Source organism: Haemaphysalis longicornis, unplaced genomic scaffold (genome assembly GCF_048455015.1).
Source record: "Haemaphysalis longicornis isolate Haplotype H1 unplaced genomic scaffold, Haemaphysalis longicornis Haplotype H1 scaffold_142, whole genome shotgun sequence".
In the NCBI taxonomy this organism is placed as follows: Eukaryota; Metazoa; Arthropoda; class Arachnida; order Ixodida; family Ixodidae; genus Haemaphysalis; species Haemaphysalis longicornis.
The window spans coordinates 387,065-413,893 of record NW_027526248.1 but is presented as its reverse complement, the minus strand read 5'-3'; the positions used below and the strand labels follow the sequence as shown (position 1 = coordinate 413,893).

The 26,829-nt window shown below is 45.8% G+C and overlaps 1 protein-coding gene and 1 long non-coding RNA gene across 2 annotated transcripts; both read right to left on the bottom strand.

Moving 5' to 3' along the window:
* Positions 1-10,846: 10,846 nt before the first annotated feature.
* LOC144165668 (uncharacterized) lies at positions 10,847-26,689 on the bottom strand. The gene is made up of 3 exons (XR_013321476.1): positions 26,205-26,689; positions 20,756-20,977; positions 10,847-11,564 (listed from the first exon to the last, which is right to left on the bottom strand). It is a non-coding gene; the product is annotated as an uncharacterized LOC144165668 (long non-coding RNA).
* Positions 13,549-18,187, bottom strand: LOC144165666 (uncharacterized). Its single transcript, XM_077695480.1, has one exon. It carries the CDS (start codon positions 18,009-18,011, stop codon positions 16,569-16,571), a length of 1,443 nt encoding a protein of 480 aa, XP_077551606.1. The 5' UTR covers positions 18,012-18,187; the 3' UTR covers positions 13,549-16,568.
* Positions 26,690-26,829: the final 140 nt, after the last annotated feature.

Here is a 26,829-nt window from a genome sequence, read left to right as displayed (position 1 = left end):
AATACAGTTATTCTGTCGTTGCGGTGGCTTCGGACTCCATTCTTCCTCAACGGGGCCATCCAACTCTAACTACCGAGCGCTGATGGCGAGCTAATACTCAGTAATCAATGTGCAATCATTCTGAACAATAACTGTACAGCAGTTTTTACTTCTAGCTACGACACCATCCCACGACGAGAATATCTTTCCTCGGACGCTTTCCCAGATATCCTGGTTAACCCTGAGACAATAACTAGCCTAATTCTTAATCTCAAGCTGTTATCATCAACAGGGTGCGACAAGATTAACAGCAAACTCTTAAAACACACAACATACGCCTCAATCCAAATCCTGTATTTAATATTTACACAGTCATTTTAGTAAGGCTGCGTACCAGGCGATTGGAAAATTGCCTCGCTTGTGCCTATCGTAGAAGCTGGGAACCGCTCACTAGTATCCAACTACCACCATATTCCCTTAACTAGTATATATTTACAACTACTTGAGCATATCTAAACTTCTATTGTAATGACTCATCTACAATGTGTTAATTATTTTACCCGCACTTGCGCGGCTTTCGCCAACACTATTCATGTCAGACACAACCTGAAGAATTCACCCACGACTTACTAGAACAAATGGACAGTAATCTTGAAGTAGGCGCTATCTTTTTAGACTTCTCGAAAGCCTTTGCCTGTGTCAGTCATAACCATTTGCTTGCAAAGCAATCCGCCTTAAACATTGCTTCTAACTTACTCTCATGGATGGAACAATTTCTGAATGCTCGCGCACAATTTACCTCTGCTAATCCTCGCGAGTCTGACCTAACCAACGTAACAACCGGTGTACAGCAGGGGGAAGTCTATCACAAGTACTTTTTCTAATTTATATAAATTACTTGCCCCTTAAACAACAAATCGAAACTCAGGCATTTTGCAGACTATTTCATTTTTACGCAATTATTCTCACGACTAACGATCATAATAACCTACAAACCGAATAAGACAATATCTCACTGTGGTGTAACAAATAGCACGTGCCATTCAATTTAACGAAGTGCAAATCACTGTAATTCGAGCGCATAAACATGTCTTATCTCAGTACACCTATCACATCAACTCTATTCCATTCCGCTAAGTCTCTTTATACAAATACCTCGGCGTGCACTTGAGCTCATCGCTAACATGGGCAACGCATATCAATATCATTTGCCCCGAAGCCCCTCGGACAATCGGGCACCTTCTCCACGATTTAAAACTTCTTTCTCCTGAAATTACGAACAAAACCAGCTTACGTAACCTTAGTAAGGCCGAAACTGGAATAAGCCTGAGCTATTTGGCATCCATCACCGACATATTTAAACCTCCAGTTCGAAACCAATTAAGAAACACGACGGCGGTTTTATCATCTCGCACTGTTCCCGCATTATCAGTGTCACCGCCCTTAAGCTGTCCAGAAAACAGCACAGCAAGCTTTTCCACTACAATATCTCCTCCCTCCTTCAAACGAACTACGGTCATGCCGTCATCTCCTCCCACTTTTCTTATTTTCGTGACATGAGAGCCTTTCCAACTTCCTCTTTAGTTACTAGTGGGGCATCGCAAGTTGAGCTTCAACTCTGAGTAGTCTCCCCCTGGTTTAACGTCGCTGGCATATAGCCTGGTGTAGAATCGTTGTGCTACTCTTACTATCTCATCCAAGTTTAGCGTAACGTTACCCTGTTCATCTTTTGTGCGTATCTTGTCTTTGCCGACGGCTAACTTTCTCTTAGTTGCTTTCAAGCTTCCCCCAATTGGCACCGTTTCCTCGGTCACTGCCTATGTAATAAGGCAGCTATCGAGGATCATGTAACTGGGATCATATAACATGACTTTATTCAGTAGCAAAATTAATTATAAAATGTTCTCCTCTCTGCATCCTTTTTGCCGATTTCCTGTGACGTTTCAAACGACGTCAAAACAAGATGGCTTGACTTGACTCCGGTACTGCCTGGCTCGCCGACCCTCCGATAGAATCCGTCGGTCAAGCATTTATCGACCGGCCGCCGGCGAGTCGTTGCAATTCGCTCGCTCAGTTGAAGTTAAGACCAGGCACGTTTGCGCCAGGAGGAATGTGCCTTTAGCTTGTTAATTTGGAGAATGTATGGAGAATAAGCCTGAGCTATTTGGCATCCATCACAGACATATTTAAACCTCCAGTTCGAAACCAATTAAGAAACACGACGGCGGTTTTATCATCTCGCACTGTTCCCCCCTTATCAGTATCGCCGCCCTTAAGCTGACCCGAAAAGAGTACACCAAGCTTTTCTAGTACAATATCCTCTCCCTCCTTCAAAATATCTATGGTTAGGCCGCCATCTCCTGCCACTTTTCCTATTTTCGGGACTTTAGAGCCTTTCCAGTTACTAGTGGGGCATCGCAATTTAAGCTTCCATTTTGAGTAGTTTCCCCTGGTTTAACGTCGCTGGCATACCGCCTGTTGCAGAATCGTTCTGCTACTGTACTAGCTCGTCCAAGTTGTGCGTAATGTTACCCTGCTCATTTCTAAGTGCGTACATCCGAACTTTGCCGACGGCTAGCTTTCTCTTGGTTGGTTTCAAGCTTCCTCTATTAGTACCATTTCCCGATCACTGCCTATGTAACATGGCAGTGATCGAGGACCATGTAACTGGGACCATATTACAAGACTTCATTACGTAGAAAAATTATTTAGAAGATGTTGTTCTCCTCTGTGCATCCTGCTTGCCGATTTCCAATGGCGTTTCGTATGACGTCAAAACAAGATGGCTTGGCTTCACTGCACTACTGCACGGCTTGCCGACCCTCCGACATAATCATTCGGTCCAGCATTTAGTCGACCGGCCGCATGCGGGTCGTCGCATTTCGCTCGCTCAGTTGAAATTAAGCCATGGCACGTTTGTGCCATAAGGAATGTGCCTTTAGCTTGCCAATTTTTAGACTGTATCAAGCTGTCAGTCCAAGTCGCTCCACACAAGTGCACATGCGGCGCTTCGGTGACTGGCACTTTATAGTTGAAATATCTAAGGCTAATTGAAGGCGGAAGAGGAGTCAGCGAAGCTAAAATAATTCCTGAGGAAGTATAATGAACCGAAACCTTTATCGTACAGCGTTAAATTATCGTGCGGGAAACACATTTTTAGCTTGCCGAACTAGCAAAGCGGTCAGCAGCACGACCAGACTTTTGTGAACGCTTTTCAGTCTAAGGAATGCAGTTGCTACACATGACCTATTGTGTAAATTTGGTTGACGCTAACTGTAGGAGCGCTATACAAGAAATAGTCATCTAAGCTGCCTGAAATGCTAAACCTAAATAAAAATGTGAAAGGGCTATACATTATAGTCTTTGTATTTCCGCCCCTCGCATCCCTAGTATATCTCATAAGATAAGATAATGGGTCTATGTCTCCATAGTATATGGAAAACAAGGATGGAAGTCAATCAAGCTGATGTGACTGCGCGACCTGTGCGCGAGAACTTCATTGGAAGTGTTGTGTATACCTGCGGGATGGTTATCACACTCAGACGGAACGGTTGCCAGTTATCGATCAGATAGTTTCTTTAAAAAAAAATTATGTAAAGGCGTCGGTGGCAAAATCACTGCGCGTTATTGTAGTGTTTGTGTTGAGTACCTCTTTTTTGTCTATGCAGGTCATAACAGAATAACAAAGGCTTATGTCTGAGTGGTCCGGGAAAATAGGTATATATTGGTTTTCGAGTCGGAAGTTCCAATCCCGGATAGTGCTTTTTTTAAGTTGATTTATTTGTTTTTGCGCACCGTTTTCTCTACTGAATGCAGCATTTTTTGCGCTTTAAAGGTCATTGCTGCAAGAACGAATCAGCAGAACGCGTGCAGACTGACACTGACATGCTGGCGAGTACTCGTTGGCGGGATGTTACCGTAAGAACCGTCTGCTTGCGGGTACAGTCCCGAATATGCCAACCCTTGGCCTGGTGCGAACACGCCTTACAATACAAGGACCAGCCAAGCAAGCCCCAAATGTGGTGGAAAAGCGCATCGCATTTGAGCGTCTGCGGTGACGCGGTGGGCGTTCATCCACTGCGTACGCCTTGGCTCCAGATTGTTACGATTCGAAACCGTGCTGGTTGGCTTATCTGACGTATTTTACAGCCGAAAATATCGCAGAAGCGCTGTATGCCGGTTACTGAGATCGAGAACGCCCATCCAACGATAACGCCGGATGCCAAGCATGTTGTTTCACTGATCTGAAACCGAAACTGATTTGAATTTTAATATTGCACATCGTCCAATCACGTAGCAGCTTGTACTGACGTCACTGCTGGTATCTGGTGTGGCGACCGCAAACGGCGCATGGTAGTTTGTCTTCTTTCAAGCTTCATAAAAGAAATACTGCCTTATCACCCGGATAAACAATGAAAAGTGTGTTTATTTCAGCAAGTCTACATAGTGCAAGCAATAACAGGAGCTTGACAAATTCACTGCAGTGTCCTTTTGAGGGTATAATAAATGAAATGCAATGAAGTTAAAGTTATAGTTGGCCGAATAGGTGACGGCCTGAATTTATAACAGCTCAGGGAGAAGGCTGCGTCTAGGGAAGGTAATCAAACATTGATCACAACCATGTTGTCAATCAAGTAATAAAACAATCCGCAAAATACACTAAACCATTTACATGGCATTTATTAACTATGGGAAAGCCAGCACAAACACCGCATCCATGCCAAAAGCATTAAAAGACCAGGGAATAGAAGAAGCATAATAAGACTTCTAGACGACATATGTAAGGGATCTATGGGCACAATAGCACTTCACAGGCAAAGAGAGAAATTCCCGATCTGAAAGGGAGTAAGAGAGGGAGATACCATGTGGCCAAAACTGTTCAGTGCATGTCGGGGAGGGGGGTGGGGTCTTCAGAAAGCTTGACAGAGAAAATACAAGATTCATGGTAAACAGAGAATGCTTGAACCATCTGAGGTTTGCAGACGACATAGTCTTGATGAGTGAGTCTGCAGAACACCCGAAAAAAGCTTGAGGAACTACAATCACAAAGCGTGGCCGTGGGGCTAAAATAAATATCAAGAAATTTTAAGTGATGGCAAATTAGTATTCCAATAAAGTCCTCTTCTCTTCAGCGCTGACCCAATCACGAGAGATAAATCCTGTGCAGAATATGTATGCCTGGAGAAAACTCGACAAGCACTTCGAAAAAATGAAAAGTAAACGACCTATATCACAGATTACAATAATATACCACCAATGCATCCTGCCGGCGATAACATATGAAGCGGAAACTTGGCGCCTGACTAAACAACTAGAGAGAGAAAACAACTAGAAAGCAAACTTAAGTCTGCCCAACGGGCCACGGAACGAATAATGGCAGAAGTAATACTAGGGACCGAAAATAAGCTACCTGTATCAAAGAACAAATCACAGTAGAAGACATCATCGTTCAAGTAAAGAAAAATAAATTGACTTGGGCTGACTATGTAGTGAGAGGAAGCGACAACCGGTGGACCATTAGGGTGATGGAGGGAATACCAATAGATGGGTCTAAAAGCAGGGGAAGGCCACTAACACGATGGAGAGACGATAGGTGAATGTGGTGGCCAACAGTGGACTCGAGCGGCACAGGACAGACGTGGCTGAAAGTCATTGAGAGAGGCTTTCACCCTTCAGATGACCTAAGTTGGCTGTTGTTGTTGCTGCTGCTGCTGCTGGTGCTGCTGCTTCTTCTTATGATAATTATGGCTCGGTACCAAACTGACATGCACGATTTTTTGCTGAAACCCTTATTAGGGCGTAGGCCCGTTCGACCCATGGCGTTCATGTATAGGCCAGTTCGTCACACCGAGTTTCGTCATAGGCCGGTTCGTAACAGGCCGTTTGGTCTCATAGACATATAGATGGATAGAAACTTTATTGTTCATGGTGTGGTGGGGACGAATCAGCCGCCTCTGTCCGGGCAGCCGCTGAGGGCCCTGATGAAGTGGGCCGCCAGTTCCCGTTGCTCTTGGGGACTCGTCGCAACAGCCAGTCACTCTCCGGTGTAATGAAGTGGTTGAGTAGGGTTGTTAGGGCACTCCCACAGAATGTGGTTGGAGAATAGCCGGCGGTGTCATGGCGGGTTGAGTTTTGCGCGAAAGCAACGTACGGCAACGTGACGTCTCAATCCAGATGGTCCGCAGAAATATACATCGCCAGCTAGTCGGTGATGGTCTCGTTTAGTCTTTTAGTCAATTCATTAGTCTTGCGATTGTAGGTGGTGGTTAGCTAGTGCTTAGTGTGACAGGAGCGAAGGGGATCGTCAACAACCTGAGGCAGAAACTACCGGCCACGGTCCGTAAGGAGCTGACGAGGAGCACAGTGGTGTAGGATGGCGTTGTGAAGCACGAAATCAGCAACGGCCGTGGCACAACTTGTGGGTAGGTAGACACGCGTAATAGCGTATCGGGTCGCGCAATCGGTCGCGACCGCGATCCAGCGATTTCCTGAACGGGAGAGAAGAAAAGGGCCGAGTAGGTCCAAACCATTCCGAAAGAAGGGTTCCTAAGGAATCTCAATTGGTTGGAGCGATCCGGCTGGGAACAAAGCAGAAGTTTTCCGGTGCTGGCACAGGTCACACGCCGTGGCGCAGCGGCGGACTGATCGGTAGAGTACCCCTATGTGTTCCGTTATAACACATTTGTTGTATAATTATATTATTATAAATGTAGTTTAGTATTAATATTTTTCATATTATTTCGATATAAATATAGTATTATTATTGCTAATATTACTTTAAATATATTTACTACAATAATTACAACAATAATTTAATATATAATAACAGCATAACAATATTTTAATGATATAATACTAATAATAATTATTAATACTATAATAGTAACACAATCTTGAAACACAATACAGTAGTAAGCACAGTGTAGTTGGGCTCGTTTCGTCGCAGACATTCATCGGTAGCCTTTCAATACCCTTTTCGCTTCCGTCATCGGTCCCTTGGAGGGGAGTAGGTGGCGCCACCTATTTTCCCTGGTTCTGCGCCGTTTCCGTTCCGGTGTTAGTAGTAGGGCTTCCCTGGTCTGTCGTTTGTTATCGGTTTTGGGGCGGTGCACGCTGCAAGCAATCTTTAGCTATGTGTTCGTACTCGCCGCAAGTACATTTAGTATTCTGCGCGCCTCCGCCCGCTGTCTCGACGGCTGGCGTTTAGCTGCACTTTCGTGTTCTGTAGTTGAGTTGTGACTTCCAAGAGGCGTTCTACCTTGTCTAACCGCGAACGAAGTTGCAGCGTTTTACTCTTGGTCTCCTGAACGCCATGAATCGCCGTGTGACTGCTGTTTACAACCCGCTCATTCCTTTCCTACCTTACCGCCGTTTCGACGGCTTTGCCGAAGGTCTCTTGGTGACACGATAGAGTAAACCTTCACACGGGGTCACGTAACTCGTTGAAACATTGGGTGCGTAGCTGCTCGTTCAATAGCTCTTTGCCAGCTTCGCTCTTAGAATCGGACTCCGAACCCTCAAACGTATCCACGGTGGCGGTGCCCAGCGTGCGGAGCCGGTTCGCAAACGACTGTGCCTCTTGCCTGGCAGAGAAAGCTTCACGTTGCTTGACGCGTTATAGTTCCGTGTCAACTCGTTTGGTGGCCAGTGCTTTGAAGTCAGACAATTTCGTTGCCGCAGCAACGGCTTTGTCGGGCAACGCAAAGTCATACGCGGCTCCAACCATCTTGCAGAGTGCAATCCCCATAAGCTGTGAATCATTCCATCCGCCTAGGCGGCCTGCCTGCTCCAAAGCATGTAGAAAATCCTGCAGGAAACCCCATCCATCTCCCGCGAAAGAGGGGACAACTCCCCCTAAAGCCATGGCATTTGCTCCTAACACGTTCGCTTGGGCGTCTGTTTCGTTTCCCCTCTGGCGGAAGGGTAACGTATCCCGCCGAACTCCGTTATTTCAATTAGGTGGATCCTACCGCTGCCACACCTGTGGTGGCCCCGATAGGGAGATAGCGGCACGCTACCCACTAGGTGTGTACACACAGAGTCGAGGGAAAACAGGAAACGCAGGTTTGGTTTCTGAAATAATTTAATTAACAATAAAGTTTGGCTGGTGCCGACGCACTCACCCGGCGAGTTGGTGTGACTCGTAGGAGCAGGTCAGAAAGCCGGCTGGCACTGGACCTCTTGGACGGGGCCTCTCGTTCGGGGACCGGGGTGCCGGGGTGCCCGTTGCTCTATTGTGCGGGTAAGGTCGGCACTCTCGTTCCGGGGGATTTTCTGTCCACGCAGGCTGCAGAGCCATGGGGGTGAACTCGCCATATCGACAGGAGTTCTTACTCTGAATATCAGTGATCATTTGCCAGTTTTCGTTTTTATCGAGACTCATTCTGTTATAGATGATCTATCCCCTCAACCGCGCTTCTTCCGTAAGGTCAACAATTGCACAATCGAACATTTCCTAGAACTAGTGGAATCGTTAGATTGGGAAATCGTCTATCGAGTGAGCGATGGGAATATCGCTTGTAATGTTCGCTTGTAATGTTTTCCTGCAATCCGTAGGAGAATGCTACGATGCAGCCTTTCCTCTACAACTTGCAAGTGAAATAAACAGAAATGTGCGGAAACCCTGGGTGGATCCAGATCTGTACAAACGCATAAACAACATTCTATGTTACACAATTTTTAAAAAACGAAGGATCCCAAAATACGCAAGACGCACAAAAAGTTTAGAAGCAAGCTACAAAGCGATTTAACGAGATTGAAAAGAAAATATTACGAACGGCTATTTTTTCGCATACGAGGCCAGCCTTATATATACGGGATACTGTTAACAAAATAACAAGTAGGAAAAGAATAGTACAGCCGCAACTAACGCATTTAGATCGAGAACCGGTATAGAGCCTTAATTTAGCCAACTGTATGAATACTCATTTTATTCATGCTGATGCGCACCCAACACACACTGATAACGGCCGCCGCGGCGCGACTGGCATTCCACGATTGTCCAGTGCTGTCTTTTTCGAACCGAACGATACCGAAGTACGGATGCTTATCGGAAAAATAAAAAATTATGCAGCGGCAGGAGTTTTATCGAGTGTATTTAAGCGCATGGCACTAGAAGTAAGTGACGTGGTAGCGTACATTATTAATTTATGCCTGTCCATCGGTGTTTTTCCAGAGGAAATCAAAGTTGTTAGAGTGACGCCGACTCGTAAAGGTTGATTGATTGTAGGGTTTAACGCGCCGACGCAACTCAGGCGATGAGGCGCGCCGTAGTGGAGGGCTCCGGATTAATTTTGACCACCTGGGGATCTTTAACGTGCGCCGAAATCTCGTACACACGGGCGTTTTTGCTTTTCGCCTCCATCAGAAAAGCGGCCGCCGCGGCCGGGAATCGAACCCGCGACCTCGTGCTCAGTAGCGCAGACTCGTAAAGGTGGAGCACACCACAATTTATCACATTACAGACCAATATCTGTCCTGATAGTTTTTTTCCAAGGTATTTGAGGGAATAATGTATAATAGAATATCGACTTTCATTCTTAAACACAATGCGATTGCGAAATATCAATATGATTTCCAGAAATTTAAATCAACAGAGGAAGCATTACTGTACACTAAAGATAAAATAATTGCAAACATTGAAAACAGGCAGTTCACAACTGGACTGTTTTTAGACCTTAAGAAACCATTGTATTCGATCAGTCATAAAATATTTTGCTAAATAAACTGGAGAGATATGGAATATGTGGCGTGGCAGGTAACCTTTAAAAAGCTATTTGACAGAAAGAGCAGTTTGTTAAACTAAACTCCATTGCATCAAACATTTAGAGCTAAGCAGGGTATCCCGCCAGGCTCCAAGTTATGTCCGTTACTGTTTATAGTTTATGTAAATGAAATCATGAGAAGGTCCGTTAGAACTTGTAATGTATGCGGATGACACTAACTTATTCTTCACATCTGATAACATAAACTCCACTCTATGGTAAATGTTTACTTGGAACAATTCTCAAATTGGTTATTAGATAATAAATTGCAACTTAACGCTACAAAGACAACTTACATGATATTTAGGCCGTACAATAAAAATTTCGAGAAAGAAATCCCGATTATATTTAACGGAACCAAGTTAAACCGAGCGACAGAACAGAACTTCTTTGGTGTTTGGTTTCAAGAACAGCTTTCGTGAATACGCATTTTGCTCACCTGTCCATCGAACTCTCTAAAAGTATAGGTCTCGTATATAGAATCGGCCATTTGATACCACTATGGTTGGATTAGCACTAAACCACTACAGCGGGTTGTTATTATATTTTTAACGTGAACATATGCTTACGCTATTTCCCAATTCACAGCAAGCGGACGTCGGGTAACCAAGACTCAACGTATGCATGTGGCGCGATTAAGTACTTACCACCCGCGCGCTGCTGAGGGACTCCCCCGCGAGGCTCGGAGCGGAGGGGGAAATGTTACACAACAGGACATTTTCAAAATTGTTGTGGTGCTGTCGATGGTATGCGATACTTGATGGACAAATATTCAGCCTGGACGACGAAGAGGAGAACGAAGCGCTCGTAGACGAACTAGTGGCTCGCATTCCATGCTCTCCGGTGAACCAGAGCTAGCCCTCTGAATAAACCCTGCTTCGCCCCTTACTCGTCTGATCAGCACCGTAACAATACATACCTTGCCCGAAAGTCTATTCATCTGCATACTTGGGAAAGATAACGTAGCAGGTCCCATTGGCATTGAGAAAGGTCAGAAGGGTTGTCCAAGGCGGAAACACCACTCTCGGGGTGTTGAGGTATACCAGTACGTCCATTTTATCCCGCAGAATATTTTTTTCGAGTACGACATTGACAGTCGCTACTAAAATTAGAAAAAAAGCATTTGTATTGTTCCCAGATACAAAATACACACGCGTCATACAATGCGGGCACCTTTGCAGGTAGTTCTTGTACTGGCGACAGTGTTTTTACAGCGTGAGTCACCACCAGTTCAGCAGATAATGCTAGGCCAGGAAAAGTTCTCCTCAAACCTGACGTCAATATTCGCGTGGCCATATCAGTATTATCTGTTGCCCATCGTAAACATCCCAAAATATGATTGTCTCAAAAATCCTGTTTCATGCGTTTTATTCACAGTCGATCGTAGCCGTTTAGCACCGGAGCTAAATCGTTTGCGAGTGCCCAACTTTAAACAAACGTAATAAATTAAAACAACGTGGTGCGCATACACAGTTTGAATGTTTTGAAGTGTGATATTTACAAGGAGATGATTTTATAGGCAGAGGTGCAGTCACTTTTCCTAAACGTCCGGCGTAGTCGTCGTGTCACGCAGTGTCCAAATGACGAGGTTTCGCACGAAGGTGAGTGGCACACAATTTTTCCACCAACTGACACGACATGAAGGGATGCTAAAGCTTAATTGCTTCATGTAAGAACGCTGACAAGGAAGCAGTTGCAGTCGTCGTCTCAAGAGGCTGCTTGTAGATGAACGATAATAGCTTGATCTCGGCGGGCTCACTGGAGGAGGTCATAGTACGGCGGTTCCTCTATCACACGTCTTCACCGCACATGCGCTTGAAGCTGCAATATAAAAGCATGCGTTCCGTACATTACGGTCAGTTTTAAAAAAATGGTCAGAGCAACTGATGTGGTTTCGCTGTAAGTCCCGGGACGCTCAGTGTTTTTTGGAAGTTCGAATTAGACTTTTCTAACGGAAGTTAAACTGGGAAAACCTTTCGCAAAACGCATGATCCTGACATTACTGTCGCTGTATTAACGCACATGAGGCGTCTTGCAGGAAGATCAAGACACTATAATGCTCACGAAAAAAATGGGCACGTAGCAGCGCTTTTCCCTGCCAATGTCGTCGAACGATGAACGTCTACTGCCGCATCTGCCACGTAACTGCCTCTTCTCTCTCGCCCGCCCTCCTCTACGCTTTTATGTTCCTGTCTCACCCGCTCCCCTTATCATAAACGCAATAGAGGTTTGCTCAAGTCCATTCCATTTTCCTGCATTCCCAATGCTGCGCCACCTCTGGTTTGTACTTTTTTCTATTGTTAGGCGTGGGGTGCCACCGCCTCGACCTCAATTTTCAGTCTGAGTACCTTGCACGAAAATGAAGCCCACGTCTATTTTAGTAGAAACAACACTACTTGCATTGATTATGTGTTGATGATTTGTCTCAATTATGACTAGTGTTTGCGTAGGTTGGAAAGGTTTTGCCTTTATTCTTTCAACTTTTGTGGGGGCCGGCGGCTCAATCGAAAACCGACAAAGAGACAGACAATTTTTTTTTAGTTTAAGTGCCCCAAGCAGGACTTTCGTCGTTAAAACTCATTGTTCAGCCCAACAAAGCCGGAGGACATCAACGTTTTTTACTGCACTTTGCTCATTAATGCGTCGGCGTTTGTTATTTGTTTTGGGAAAGAGGCACTAAAAATAGCATAATAAAAGCAAAATACATACATACTAAGCCTGTCGATCCCTGTTTGTTTTTTGTGTTTGACGTTCTCGTTCAAGCATATGTCAGAATGCCTTCAGAGAACATTGTGCGATTTTACTACAAAATAACGAATAAAGCAGTCAGAAATCGCACACTACCGTATTTCCAAAAACATTGATCGAGGAAGTGCAGGCTGCTCAACCTTCGCAGTGATTGCTGTCAGTTTTAAATATATATATATATATATATATATATATATATATATATATATATATGTATATATATATATATATATATATATATATATAGCAAGGAAATGAGGGGCTCGTTGAGGAAATATAGAGAGATACGGCAGCAGTCTACAACGCCAAAGGAGGCATAGAGGTGTGGTTAGGCTCTTTTTTCTTTTTCACTACGGGTAATGAAGTAAACATTTTTTTAATATACAGAAGAAAGAAAGAAAGAAAAACACGCGCCCAGAGTGGGGACCGAACCCACGCCTTTCGATTACATGTCGAATGCCTTACCAATTCGGCTATCTGGGCTTTTTTTTTTTTTTTTTTTTAATTGCCAGGTTTGCACTTTGCAACATAATACATGCAGGGTTCAACACATGAATGACACTAAACTGAAAAAAAAAGAAAAAAAAACCGCCACCAACCCGACCAGGGCTGGCGTTGTCATTTAAAAGGGTTTTAACGTTGCCAGTGGCTCGACACTTGAAAACCATTCCGGCACACATTCATGCAATTTCTGTTCTTCTATATACCTTGAAATATATTCCCCGAAATACACCCGCGACGACCGAGCGTCTACATCGCTGTAGACATAAGCCGAGCGTGCTCGCCAAATACTCTGGAGGCCCAACAACATTATCATGTCCAATGGCATACCATCATCGTCATCCACTGCCAGGTAACGGATTCCGTGTGGGCTCAGGGGGAGCTCCTTGCGCATAGTCCTCTGAAGAACGTCCCAGAAGAAAACACCTTCCCAACAGTGTAAGAACACGTGATCTACTGTTTCTGGCTTTTTACACAGCGTACAGTGCGTACCCCACGGAACAAACAGGCCCCTTTCTTCCATCCATGTCTTTGTGGTTAATGTGTTGGTGTGAAGTTTAAAAAAGAAAGACTTCACCCCTGACGGTACTAACATTTTCTTCACGCGCTTAAGAACGTTTTGCCCAGGGCCTCCAGCGTATAAGGCTCGGTACATAGGAACAGGAAGGATAACGCTACATACATCATTATACAATTTCCTCCGTGTAACAGTACTCAAATACTCTTTTGAAAAACGCACGCTCAGAAACCTCACCGCGTCGACTACTTCCTTTAAATAGCCATGGAGACCACCACTCATGCGGCCGCTCGTCACAACAAAATTGGGCAGAACTCGCCCGAGCCGCAACTGACAGACAGTCCTCAAAAAAGGATCGCGTACATCGCGAAAAAATAAAAACCTGTTAACAAGCTGTCGCACGAACAAGTGGGTCAGCCCTAGCCCACCTTCCTGAACTCGCCTGAAAAGATTTGTTCGGCTACTTCTCTCCCAACTTGAGGCCCAAACAAACACCGCGAACACGCGGTGAAGTTTCTGCACATTCACTCGCGAACAATGTAGAACTTGCATCACGTACCACAATTTGCTGGCAAGAAATACGTTGCATACGTTTGCCCTTGCGAACATGGATAAACCAGAGCCCCTCCAATTGTCAGCCTTCTCGCGCAGCTTTTGAGCTTGCGCACGCCAGTATGGCTCACTGTCTCTATAATACTCCAGTGGAGTGCCCAAGTACTTGACGGGGTGAGTAACCCAATTGATGTTGGCAAAAAACTCTGGGGTTGTTGGCCAATCGCCGTGCCAGAACCCGACACACTTTCCCCAGTTTACCAGGCTTCCTGTGACAACGCCGAACCTTTTCACGATTTCGACTACGTGAACGACACTTTCCTTGTTGTGACAAAACACCGCGACATCGTCCGCATAGGCAAGAAGTTTCACTTCACGCGTATGTAAACGGAAACCTCGGATCTGATCGTTCTTTATAATAGTTAAACACGACATTTCAATGTATATGCAAAAAAGCAATGGGCTGAGTGGGCAGCCCTGGCGTACCGAACGTTGCACGTTAATGGGCGCTCCCAGTGACTTGTTTATAATTAACCGCGTCGTACACTTGTGGTACGCCAGGGTCACTCCATCTCTAATGACGGCTCCCACTTTGATGTGGTCCAAAATAGAGAGCAGAATATCGTGTGAGACGCAATCAAATGCCTTTTGAAGGTCTAGTTGAAGAAGTGCAACGGCATCTCCAGTGGCGTCACAACACTCGAGTACACACCGCGCGGTGTGTATGTTTGTTGTGATTGTGCGTCCTTTGATGCCGCACGTCCGGTGCGGTCCAACAAGGGTTGTGATAACTGTTTGCAGCCTTTGCGCGAGCACCTTCATAAAAACCTTGTAGTCTACGTTGGTCAACGCTATTGGTCGGCATGAAGTGACAGACTTTAATTTTTCAGTTTCCTCTGTTTTAGGTATCAAAACTGTGTGCGATGATGCATACGATGGTGGAAGGGTTTTCATTCGGAATGCCTCATTAAACATTGCCGTTAAAATTGGTGAAACCTCGGCTTTGAAATGCTTATAGAAGGCCGCGCTTAGCCCGTCTGGGCCGGGCGACTTTCCAGAGTTTAAATTATCTATAGCTGCCTTCACTTCTTCAACAGATATGGGTTGTTCCAAACTGTCTTTTGTTTCGTCCTCAAGAATTGGCATGCAGCTGAGATACTCCCTTCGAAAGGTTTCTAGATTACAGGGCCGATACGCGAATAACTGTTGGTAATATTCAAAGAAAAACTGGTGGATGTCCTCTTTTTTGCTTGACGTGCGTCCTTCCCATTCGATTTTATCTATCGTGTTTTGTCGAACACGTGCTTTTTCAATTCCAAGCGCCCATTTGGTGGGCGTTTCCCCCATCGCTAATCGCTCAGCTCTCGCACGAACGAGCGCTCCGCGATAGCGTTCTTCGTCCATTAACTCAAGTTGATGTTCCAGTTTGCCTATGTCATCTTTAAACACACCTGGTGTTTTCCCTTCCTCTATAGTTAATCTTTGTAGAGTGTGACGTAGCATCCCTTCTTTCATTTTTTCCTCGTATCTTATGCAGCTTGATCTTTCGATGGCTTTAACTTTAATTGCTTCTTTGAATAATTCCCATTGTTCTCCGATTTTATTATCCTCATTTTTAAATTCTTCAATTTTTTCCTTAACTGTGTCGGTGAAGATTTCGTCCCTTAAAAGTTTAGCGTTTAATTTCCAGAGGTCCCACGAAAAGGTCGTTTTTTGTTTTCTGGGCCCGACGCTACATTTAACAAGGCAGTGATCTGAAAATGATACTGGATGTACACTATATGATTGGCATTTGGGGATTAATTCAAGCGACACATAAAATCTGTCAAGCCGCGCGTGACTGGTTCCCTGAAAGTGGGTGAAGCGCACGTCTCGACCGTTCTCAAGGCATTTTGCCACATCTACCAGCCCAAACTCGTCGATAAGTTCGGCCAGCAAGTCCGTACTTGCGTCCTTGTAAGGACTGCTGCTTGTCTTGTCTTGCGGGGATAACACACAGTTGAAATCTCCCATCATTATAATTTGCCTCTCGTTAGTGAGGTATTGACGTAGAGTGCGAAAGAAATTCTGCCTATCCTCTCTCGGGTTCGGTGCATACAGACAAATCACACGCCATTCAACGTTATTCAACGCGAAATCACACACAACGAAACGACCCAAAACACACGATCGAACACTTTCAACCTCCAGGCCTGAATGCTTTTTCAGAAAAAGCACACAGCCTGCAGAGTTTCCTACAGCATGACTGACACACGCAAAATACCTGGCCGTGAAGCGCTGCACCATGCTCCCGGTCTCATCCTCCCCTTCAACTTTCGTCTCCTGCAATGCCACCACGTCTAAATCCTGCTCAGTAAGTAGGCGGTGCACCTGACTTTGCTTCTTTTTTGCTGAGAGCCCTCGAACGTTAAGCGTAGCAAAGGTCAACTGAGCTTCAGTAGGCATTTAAACAAAGACGAGGTGTGGAGGCCGGGAGCATGGTGCTTACCGTTCTCGTCACGCCGTCGCTAGGCGTGTCCGTCCGCTGTCGGGCCTCCCGGAGGCTGTAGTTGTCCCGGCGTTGTATCCGGCTGTTTGTGGTCGGCCTGAACTTTCGGCCGTAGTCGCAGGGACGACCGCCGCGCGACTGCCGCCTTTTGCGGCGGCTCTCCGGTGCCACCTTCTTCCACCCCCTCCTTGTGGCCGGCCTCTTCGTGGGGCCGCTTGGCGGTCGCGTTGACGCTGCTAGCAGGAGAGGCGAAGTTCGTTTCCATCTCGTATGGCTCAGTTGCATCCGTTGTGACTTCCACAGAGGGGGCGTCAACACCACCTTCCGCCTGTTGGACAGGCAAAGGTGGGAACGCCTCTGTCGGTTGCAGGCCGTTGCCTGGGTCCTTGAGACCGTCACCGCTGGGTCCACCTGGAGCAGTCGACGCCTCCACCGTCGAATGCTCCCCCACACCTTTCGCTGCTTCCTCAGCTTCCGCTGTGTCCATAAGCAACTCGATCGAATCCTCTCTCTCTGTGGACCCGGTCACATTCGCGTACGTCTTGACGCATTGCTCGTCTCGGTGTCCGAACCGCCGGCATCGGGAGCAGCGCGGCACCTGGCAGTCCCTCCGTACGTGGCCGGCGGTGTGACAGCGCAGGCACTGCATGGGACGACCAGGGGCCACAACGAGAGCCAGTTCACCTGCCACACGAATTTGGTGGGGCAAGTCGTCAACCTTCAGTCCGGCCTTCAGCTTGAGGAGCACGGTGCGGGTGGTGGAACCTTTGTCATGCACACCTTGTACTCGCCAGCGTTCCCGGGTGACTTCGCTAACTTTGCCATTTGCCGCAAACGCCGCCCGAATGTCTTCGTCCGCAACACCGTACAACAGCCAGTGAAGTTTCAATTTCACCTCTTGGTCCTGCGGGTCGATGACCAGGCAGCGCCGTCCCTTCACTTGCAGTTCGCCGGTCGCAAGCATCTTTTTCGTCGCTTCGGGGCTGTTAAACGTCACCGCCCAGATGTGGTTTATCTGATATGCCCCCAAGGCAACTACCTCGGAAAGCATACCAGACTTGGCCAGCGTGTCCCTGAAATCTTCTACTCGAAAAGGTCGAGCGCGCACGTCACCATGAAGAAAAACTGTGTTTAAAACGATACGCCCGGTAGGCAGAGATGGCAAAATAATCTGATACTCTTCGTTATCATTCGCGTCGATCCTGTTTCCGCGGCTAGGCTGCGCCGCAATTGCCGCCCCTTGGGAGCACATGACCCTACGTCCTTTCACTACGGTGGCCGGAAGTAGAATGATTCGGCTATCTGGGCGACTGTGTTCTCCTTCACTTTCTGGGCTATTTATATTTACTAGAAGTGTATCTGACGCTTGAGGGTGGTAGCCAGCGCCACTCTGACTACACGGGGAGAAGGGGACCTTCTTTTCAACCCCCGGGGCGTGACTCGAGCGTCTACAGCCTGTCATGAGCGGGTAACTGGCGGGAAGCCCTGTTATGCTACCTAGGCATCAAGGCTGCCAGAACCGAGACCCTCGCTAGGCTTTCGCAGAATAATATAGCAAGGAAATGAGGGGCTCGTTGAGGAAATATAGAGAGATACGGCAGCAGTCTACAACGCCAAAGGAGGCATAGGGGTGTGGTTAGGCTCTTTTTTCTTTTTCACTACGGGTAATGAAGTAAACATTTTTTTAATATACAGAAGAAAGAAAGAAAGAAAAACACGCGCCCAGAGTGGGGACCGAACCCACGCCTTTCGATTACATTTTCTTTCTTTCTTTCTTTCTTTCTTCTGTATATTAAAAAAATGTTTACTTCATTACCCGTAGTGAAAAAGAAAAAAGAGCCTAACCACACCCCTATGCCTCCTTTGGCGTTGTAGACTGCTGCCGTATCTCTCTCTCTCTCTCTCTCTCTCTCTCTCTCTCTCTCTCTCTCTCTATATATATATATATATATATATATATATATATATATATATATATATATATATATATATATATATATATATATATATATATATATATATATATATATATAACACAGAAATAATGGTTGGCAGTCGAGAAAACCTCGGAAAGCAAAGGGGAGGATGTGGTAGATCATTGAAACAGATTAAGAATTTGGAAAGAAAGAAAGAAAGTGAAGAAAAAATCCCACCTGGCGGGCATTTTTTCTTCACTTTCTTTCTTTCTTTCCAAATTCTTAATCTGTTTCAATGATCTACCACATCCTCCCCTTTGCTTTCCGAGGTTTTCTCGACTGCCAACCATTATTTCTGTGTTATTTTCAACGAGCCCCTCATTTCCTATATATATATATATATATATATATATATATATATATGTCTAGTGCACCTGATCTTTTGCTTTTCTTTCAGGCACACTGCGCATCCTTGTGAGCCACCCACAGCCCATGAGAGCTGGGCATAAGTCATGACTACGGTTGTAGCGGATAATTATAGCTATCATCGGCTGTGGTTGGTAGGCGAATACAAAGCGTAGTCTTACCAACCGGAGACTACACACCTGGGCCATATAGAGGATAGGGGGGTTGTCGTTACTCCACCCAAAATGTTTGACGTCCGGTGCTGTCACTTCCTTTTATTTTGTTTTTATTGGCTCGGTGGAGTATAAACCCCCCGATACATATTTCAGGCTACGTCAATGCGTAACTCCTTACACCAATACCCTGAGATATATTTGTTTGTTTGTTAATTTATTTAGTTATTATGAATGTCCGAAGACACTGAAGAGGGGTGTGGATGCATAATTCATACAACTAGAAATTACAGCAACAGAAAAAGCAAGTACAGCTGCTTTCGGGAAGAAGGAAGCGGTTAAGCCCGCCGATACTACGCCTTCAAAACGTTCCCATGCTTTTGCTCAGCATCGCCGCATCCAGCTAACCCATTCAAAAACGGTTAGAACCATAAGCTCACATACAACTATCGCACCAACACCGCACTCACCGGTGAAAAAGCTAACAGTAGTTTTCGTTCAACCTGTGGCATTTTGTACAGCGAATAGAGTCCATTGTGCACTATTAAGTCTTAAAACCCCTTTGCTCTCAAATGTCAGTGTTTAAATTCGCTACAGCTACTGGCTGCGAGGTATTTCGACACGTTCTGATATAAAACTTGCGCTGAAATCTCGACAGAGAGATATGCTCGTTTTCATTTTCACCAGAAAACAAGCCCTCCACACCAGGGATCCGGCCCGTTTATTAGGGTCCATCAGCAAACAGCCTCAGTAAATGAGCCCCTGCGGCCGGTAAGGGTCCGGTAATTTTTTATTATTCTTTTATACATTCAGTTACACGTTATAGGTATTTATATTACTCTCGTGAGGTGAAAGAATGAAGTGGTGTGTGTGTCTGACAAGGCAGTGACGACGAAGAAATTTATTAAGATGTGAGGAGATGGGATACCGTGACCAATCGCTATTAGTAGGTCTGCGGCGGAATAATGAAGAGGAATAGGAGATCGTGGCTGGGGACGAAGCTAGGAGGGGTTCGGAGGCGCAAGGCTACTGAGGGCTGCCCGCAGGGTGCGGTAGCCGCGGTCTCCCGAAGCTGTCGTTGAAGACGCCCGGAAACCCAACCTGGCTGCAATGCCAGATGTGTCTAATAGCTGGCCGTCGACGACCGCGCATTGAATCGCCGGCATCGACTGTGTGGTGTGGTGTTCTTCGTGCCGATCTACCAACAGCCGCCGAGAACCGGGCCTGCCCAACGCCTCAACATGGAGTGTGCCCTACCATGTGAGACGCTTAATCAACCACGGGCAGGTTGGTAGACTGAACTGTGTACTGTTATTATTTCTTGGTTGCCCCACAGAATTTTGTTATCTTAGGAAATAGTTTAGTATCTCATTCTTCTCTTCACTGCAACGTCCGTTTCGTTAACTCGTCTCGTCCAGATAAATGTTCGTCTTGGTTTACTACACCCTTTTTCAGCGCATGGGTCATTTATGCGACGGGAATATCGAGGTTTAGCCACCAAAACCACCACGATTACTTATTCAATTGAGTTATTTCCAAAATGATGTTATTAGTTGATACGCTTTCAATTAAAGGTTTTAGGATAAGGGTCCTGCATATGATATGGAAACCACACGAATCACGTTCGCCTAGAGGTAAAGTAATCAAAGATGGCGAAATAGTGGTGACAGAAAGGTGTTCACACTTAAAATATGCAGGGTACAAGCTCTTACCCTTTCCACGGGCACTTTAATGTCTGGTCTACTCAAATCTTGAAAATTGCTGAGAAATTGTTCGACCCAGTCTCTTTGTGCCGTGGGTTGTAGTGTCCTCGACGAGCAGTCTGCGTTTACTTCACTTGCACCGCCGCCTTCTTTAGAAGTCTGCCCACCACGGTACTTTGTGAAGAAGTGAAAAATGGCATCAGATGTCGTCTTCACCTCTCCTACAAGCTCCTGGAACGGCAAGCATGCAATTATTACTTAAATTCACTTTCAAACGACCCTTGTGGGAGTCCTAAACATTTTGAGAAAAGCTGGAGGCAAACACTCATTTTCAACTCGACGCTGACAATTCGCTTCTGAGGATGCGCCATCAATACTGAGGTCATTTCAAGAACCCGTGCTTTACGCATCGTTCCTGATGTCCAAAACTTCATTGCTAAAAATCGCGCAAACACAACGAACTTAGAAGTTGATGACACAAGCACACAGAATCAGCAACATATTTACGCACACATACACGAACTGTCGAAGTGTGCCCCTTGGGTGAACATATCCACGTGAAAAAGTCAGGAGCGATTCAATTTTATGCTGGTAAATTATCAGTGAAGCCGCTTATCCACTGCAATACAGAGTTGGACTAGAGTTAGACTAGGAATTAAAAGGAGAGATAGAATAAACTTTACTCAGTTTGCCAACAGTGATGGTTAAAGAAGCTGGATTACAACGGGCTAGACCATAATGCGTGAATTTATTCTTATCTTGTCATAATAGCAGTGACAATATCGTTGCGATTATTGTGGTATACGCTGCTTGGTTTTCTCACAATTTTAAACAGATTCGCGGCCAATGTAAAATACATGTACGATGGTTGTAGTGTTTTAGAGTCGCTGGGATTGGTGGGCTGTTCAAACTGAACTTTCCATTAAAAACTGAGTAAAACATGTCTTTTCTGGTTTAAAACGTCTCCAACGATAATAATGCATTTGAATCTCGTTATAAGGAACACTGATATAACAAATTACCGGCTATAGCGAACTAAATACGAAATGTCGTTGGTCCCGCTTTATTTCAATGACACATTCTTTTACAACAAAACTGAAATCGCGAGAACCGCGCGATAATAAATATAACGAAGAGATATTGTACCAGGAGGGTGAGAACCTACCTGGAAAGACCCTACGGAAATGAAACTGCATAAGTATAAAGACCCTCTTGTTCGTCGGCACAGTGGAAAACCCCATTCTGCTCAGTGCTGCGAGTAGCCACCAGACGAAGGTCACAACATTCATCAAAAAATAAAGACGCAGGCCTGTTTTGCCCAGTGAACTTTGTTCTGTTGTAATTTCATGTACGCATCCTCCTGTTCAGAGAGCTTGAAATGCAACAAGGAGAAAGTCTTTGGAGCCAAAAATACATTTTTGTGTCAAGTATACATGCGCGAGCCAGATTGTTGATCTGTTAGAGACGATTTTTACCTGTACTGTTACAAAGAACATCGGATATAACGAACTAATTTGTTGTCCCGACACTACTTCGTTACAACGAGGTTCGACTGTGACAGTGCAGTGTCATTGCGGCTGACCTATGCATGTACGTCGCCATTAGCTTCGCGATGTGTTACTCGGGTGTGATAGAGAGTATGATCGGGTGAGATGTCCAATTCATCCCGTCGTTCGCATTGCACAGACATCCTCAATAGTCGAAGTCATTGTCCTCTTGCGAGTCAATGGCTCCTGGCTTTTTGGGAATGCTACCATTATACATTGCATTATATTTCTATACATGACTTTACCTGTATGAACTAAGTCTTATTTTGTTTGGAGGCATCAATATTGCAACCTCAAAAGATGTTTTCGGATAGTTGCAGTGTGTGTAGGTTCTTGCACGGTATAGGTACAGTGGCTGGTAGATGGGAATCTTTGCGAGGCCGCAGTACCAACTCTACCTTCATGAACTGGATCAACCACTTCACGTTTGGCTTCAGACATTTACACTACACTCACCGACGGCTGCAACCGGAATGTGTTATGTCTGGAGCTCGAGTACCTGCCTTCTCATATTGCATCTTCTGTTCCCGTCGTCGCCCTTCATTTACACGAACACTTTTCGAGTGTTAATTACACGTCACCTTCTCGTAGTGTTTCCACAAGATTACAAATTGGTTGCCCCATGTATGTAGCGGATTTTTTTTTTGTGGGAACGCGCCCATCATCACGCGCTACAGAGATATGCACCAAGAAACGTGGCTCCTATATACACAGACGCGACAGATTGTGTGGCGGGTTTCCGCTCCGTGTCAGGGAAAAAACGCATGCACAAGTCAGTCTTCGGAGGTCCTAAAACCTAGATCTGCTCATGGAACAGCTACGGATAGGTCAGCTCTTCAAAGGACGTGGAAATCATCCACAAAATCAGGCGTACACCCTGAGAGACGATATCTGGAGGCCTCGTTTATTCGCCGTGTTTTGGTGCGCACACTTTACAGTTGTTCAGCTGATCGCACTCAGGATACGTTTTTTAAGTGCGAATGCACTTCTTAAGCGACCCTGAACCTGCGTCCACCGGCGATGTCCGCATAGCATACCCACGTGGGGGATTGGCCAGGAATCTCCTCGTCTTCCTTGGCAACGGGGGGAGATGGGCGCGCGCTGCCTGGCCGCTGACATGGCACATACCCACGTGGGGGATTGGCCAGGAATCGGGCGTGAGAAGGGCTAATGCACCCGCTTAAAGGAGTACTGACACGAAATTTCAAAGCTGAGATCCGCTCTAGCAATCAAGTACAACGACAACACAAATAAGTGCGAATGCACTTCTTAAGCGACCCTGAACCTGCGTCCACCGGCGATGTCCGCATAGCATACCCACGTGGGGGATTGGCCAGGAATTTCCTCGTCTTCCTTGGCAACGGGGGGAGATGGGCGCGCGCTGCCTGGCCGCTGACATGGCACATACCCACGTGGGGGATTGGCCAGGAATCGGGCGTGAGAAGGGCTAATGCACCCGCTTAAAGGAGTACTGACACGCAATTTCAAAGCTGAGATCCGCTCTAGCAATCAAGTACAACGACAACACAAATAGGTGTCTGTGAATAAATGCATCTTTCTTTCTTTGTAGTTGTGTGTGTGTGTGTGTGTGTGTAATCTCTCTTTCGCGAACATTACCGAACCGCGCAAATTCAACTCGTGCATTCGCACTTTTACATTCTTCCCCTCGGGGAAATGCGGGGAATTTTTTATGTATCTGCTTTGGCTTTTCTTCACCCCAGTCACCGCATATATTTGTGATGGGTATATGTTATATAGGAATATGTAGTTATATAGGAAGAGCACTTGCACGATATATAAATAAATACTGTGTATGCGAATTTTAAAAAAATATAGGTTTATGTGTTTGTTTATGTGACTACACATATATGTATTTCTCGTTTCACTGCGGGTGAAGCAGCAGTTGGATGCTGCTAACGGGGCAATCGTAGAGGAACTAATTCATCTACTGGCACTTGAGGATGCGACAACTGCGTCCTTTGACATTAGAGAACGTTTAATGCGTCCTCTTCTTTATTTAAACCCAATGTACAAGAGGTTGTATACACATTCTTCTGTGCATATACACATGCATATACCCTGCACATACAGCTTGTATACACATTCTTCAAAGTATTCTGGGCAGCCCAATCAGAGAAGAGCAATATCCCTCGGTAGACCGTTCGATTGGCTGCAGTAGAAAGGTCCGCCCGCAATTTCGTCCGGCCAGTTATCCGGTGCCAAAGTGCCTCCCTCAAGGCGATCATTAATCGCGTGTGGTCTTGTGGGGTTCTTTCTTCTACTCTTACTTATCGGGAGGGTCACTTTGGCTTGCATGAGTTCCCTGTAACCCGAAGCACTGTGCTAAGGTGGCACAGTCATCGCACCACGGCCGAATGCGCCATTTCACGCGCCCCTGCACGAGCATTGTTGGTTTCTCCGGCTTCCGTAAATCCTGGGAATATCGAATGCCCACAGTGCACTCGCACGAATCCCTCGCAGACCTGAAGCAGTACATGTGACCCAACAGCCAGCGTGGTTGGGCGAAAGGACGAGGTGGCTCCTTGTCCTTTCGAACCTAAAACAGCCTTTACCATTTGAGCGACGCCAGCAACCCAGAAACGTAATTTTCGAAAGTTGTAATGTATAATAAAGCACCGCCATAAAACTTTTATTTCTATCTAGTGGAATAAAATCTCTACATGAAGGTGAAAAACGTGAACGACATTATGCTGAGATTTTGGCACACACTACCGGATGCCATTTGACGTAAACTAGCCGGTTCATATGCCTTACTCCGTTCCTCGTACTGCCTATTCAATGCTTGAAACCCCGGATTTTTTAAAACCAAATGTGCCCTGGTCGCGTCAAAGTTAGCCTGCAGTTGCCAGCAAACCTCGCGGTTTTGCGTATTACATGTATCATTTTTGGTTTCTTGGTGTGCGGCAACATGTTGACAAAAAATACTTTTATTTTCTTGAGCATACACGCGCCGAAAATGTACTCCCGTACTCTTAGCGCTCGAAATGTGCTGCTTCCTAAATAAGGAGTGAGCGTGGCAGTTCGTTGTCACCATGCCTGTTATCGGCGTGATTGTATCCATCGTCTACAGATTTTCGAGATTCTTATTTGTGGTCACAGTCCAAACAAGATGGCAGTAACTTGGACTGGATGAAAGCAAGGTATTTATAAATGAGTGTCATATTATAATGCGATAAGATTAACACATGTTCACGAACCAGACGATATACGGCCAAAGGGAAGACACGGTATTTCCGCAACACAGGGCGACAAAACCGGCTGTTTCAGTATGTAGAGGCGCCGCCTTCATCTTCTTCAATCTTGTTTCTGACTGCGTCGTTTTCCTTTTCTCTATGTGGCCACAACTGAAAGGCTCACCAGCCACACTTCTTAGCCGTAGATATACGCTATTAGTTTCAACATGCTTGGCACTATTGTGATTAGCATGCTTTCGGGCATTCAGTGGTGCGATTTTCTTCTCTGTTTATTATCTTCTCCTTCGTTCTTGAACGCCCTCAAATACGCTCTCCACGTAAACCTGCTTCACTTAATTGGCATTGCCACGCTCAAATTACTACTCTCAGCAACAGCCCAGGTCTCTACAACAGGTCTCTAAACCAAAGCCCATAACGCGTTTGCTGAGTCCACCTTCAGTTAAGTTGAGCGAAGGAGCTAGAAGGGGGTATGGTTTACGTGTTAGATGCACTCCGTAGACCGTGGTTTTGACTTCCAGACTGAAAGTCCCTGGTTTTTTTCTTTTATTTTCTTTGCACTTTTGGTCGTGTTTCAACCATCGATGGTCACACCAACGCGTGGTTCGGCGGTACTGGGGAATGTAATACCTTAAAAATAAAATGTTCATTTTATTCCTTCCAACTCAGCTAAAAAGTACATGAACAAAATGCACTCACCCTGTGTTCTCCAGGAAGGGCCAGGCCTTTCTCTGTAGACGCCTTCCCAGCTTGAAGGTGGCCTCTCAGTGAGCCATTGTGGACGCCCGGCTCGTACCGCACGTAATCACCGTTCGGGAACCAAAACGCCACAGCCCAATGGCTTCCCCCAGAATTCCAAATGTCAGGGTATAAAGAAAAGACGCGCCCCATTATCTCCTGTAGGAAGCTTTTCCTCGGCGAAGCAAGTAAATACACTTTACAACGGGCCTCCATGGAGTCCGTGAGAGCTGGATCCAGACTTGTGCAAAAATTTGAGCTATGTTCTTGCAGTTTAAAAGCCAAAGAAATACACAAAACAGAGATTTTGCTCATTAGTACACCTGACGGTTGTATATTGAAGGCGATCGCGTGCTTATGCGTTAAAGGTACGAGTGCTTATATGTGTTCGGTCGCTCATCTGATCCTGTCCTCCGCCTCTCATGTCTATCCTTTCCAAACTTGCTCCTCTTCTGTTCTTCTATCTTTCCGTGCATACCCTCCTTCCTCACATCCTCCTCCATTTCGCCCTCCATTATCTTCGCTCAACCCACCTTATCTTGATAACTGTGGCGAGGGCCTGGATTTGGCAGACCACATCCCTTGC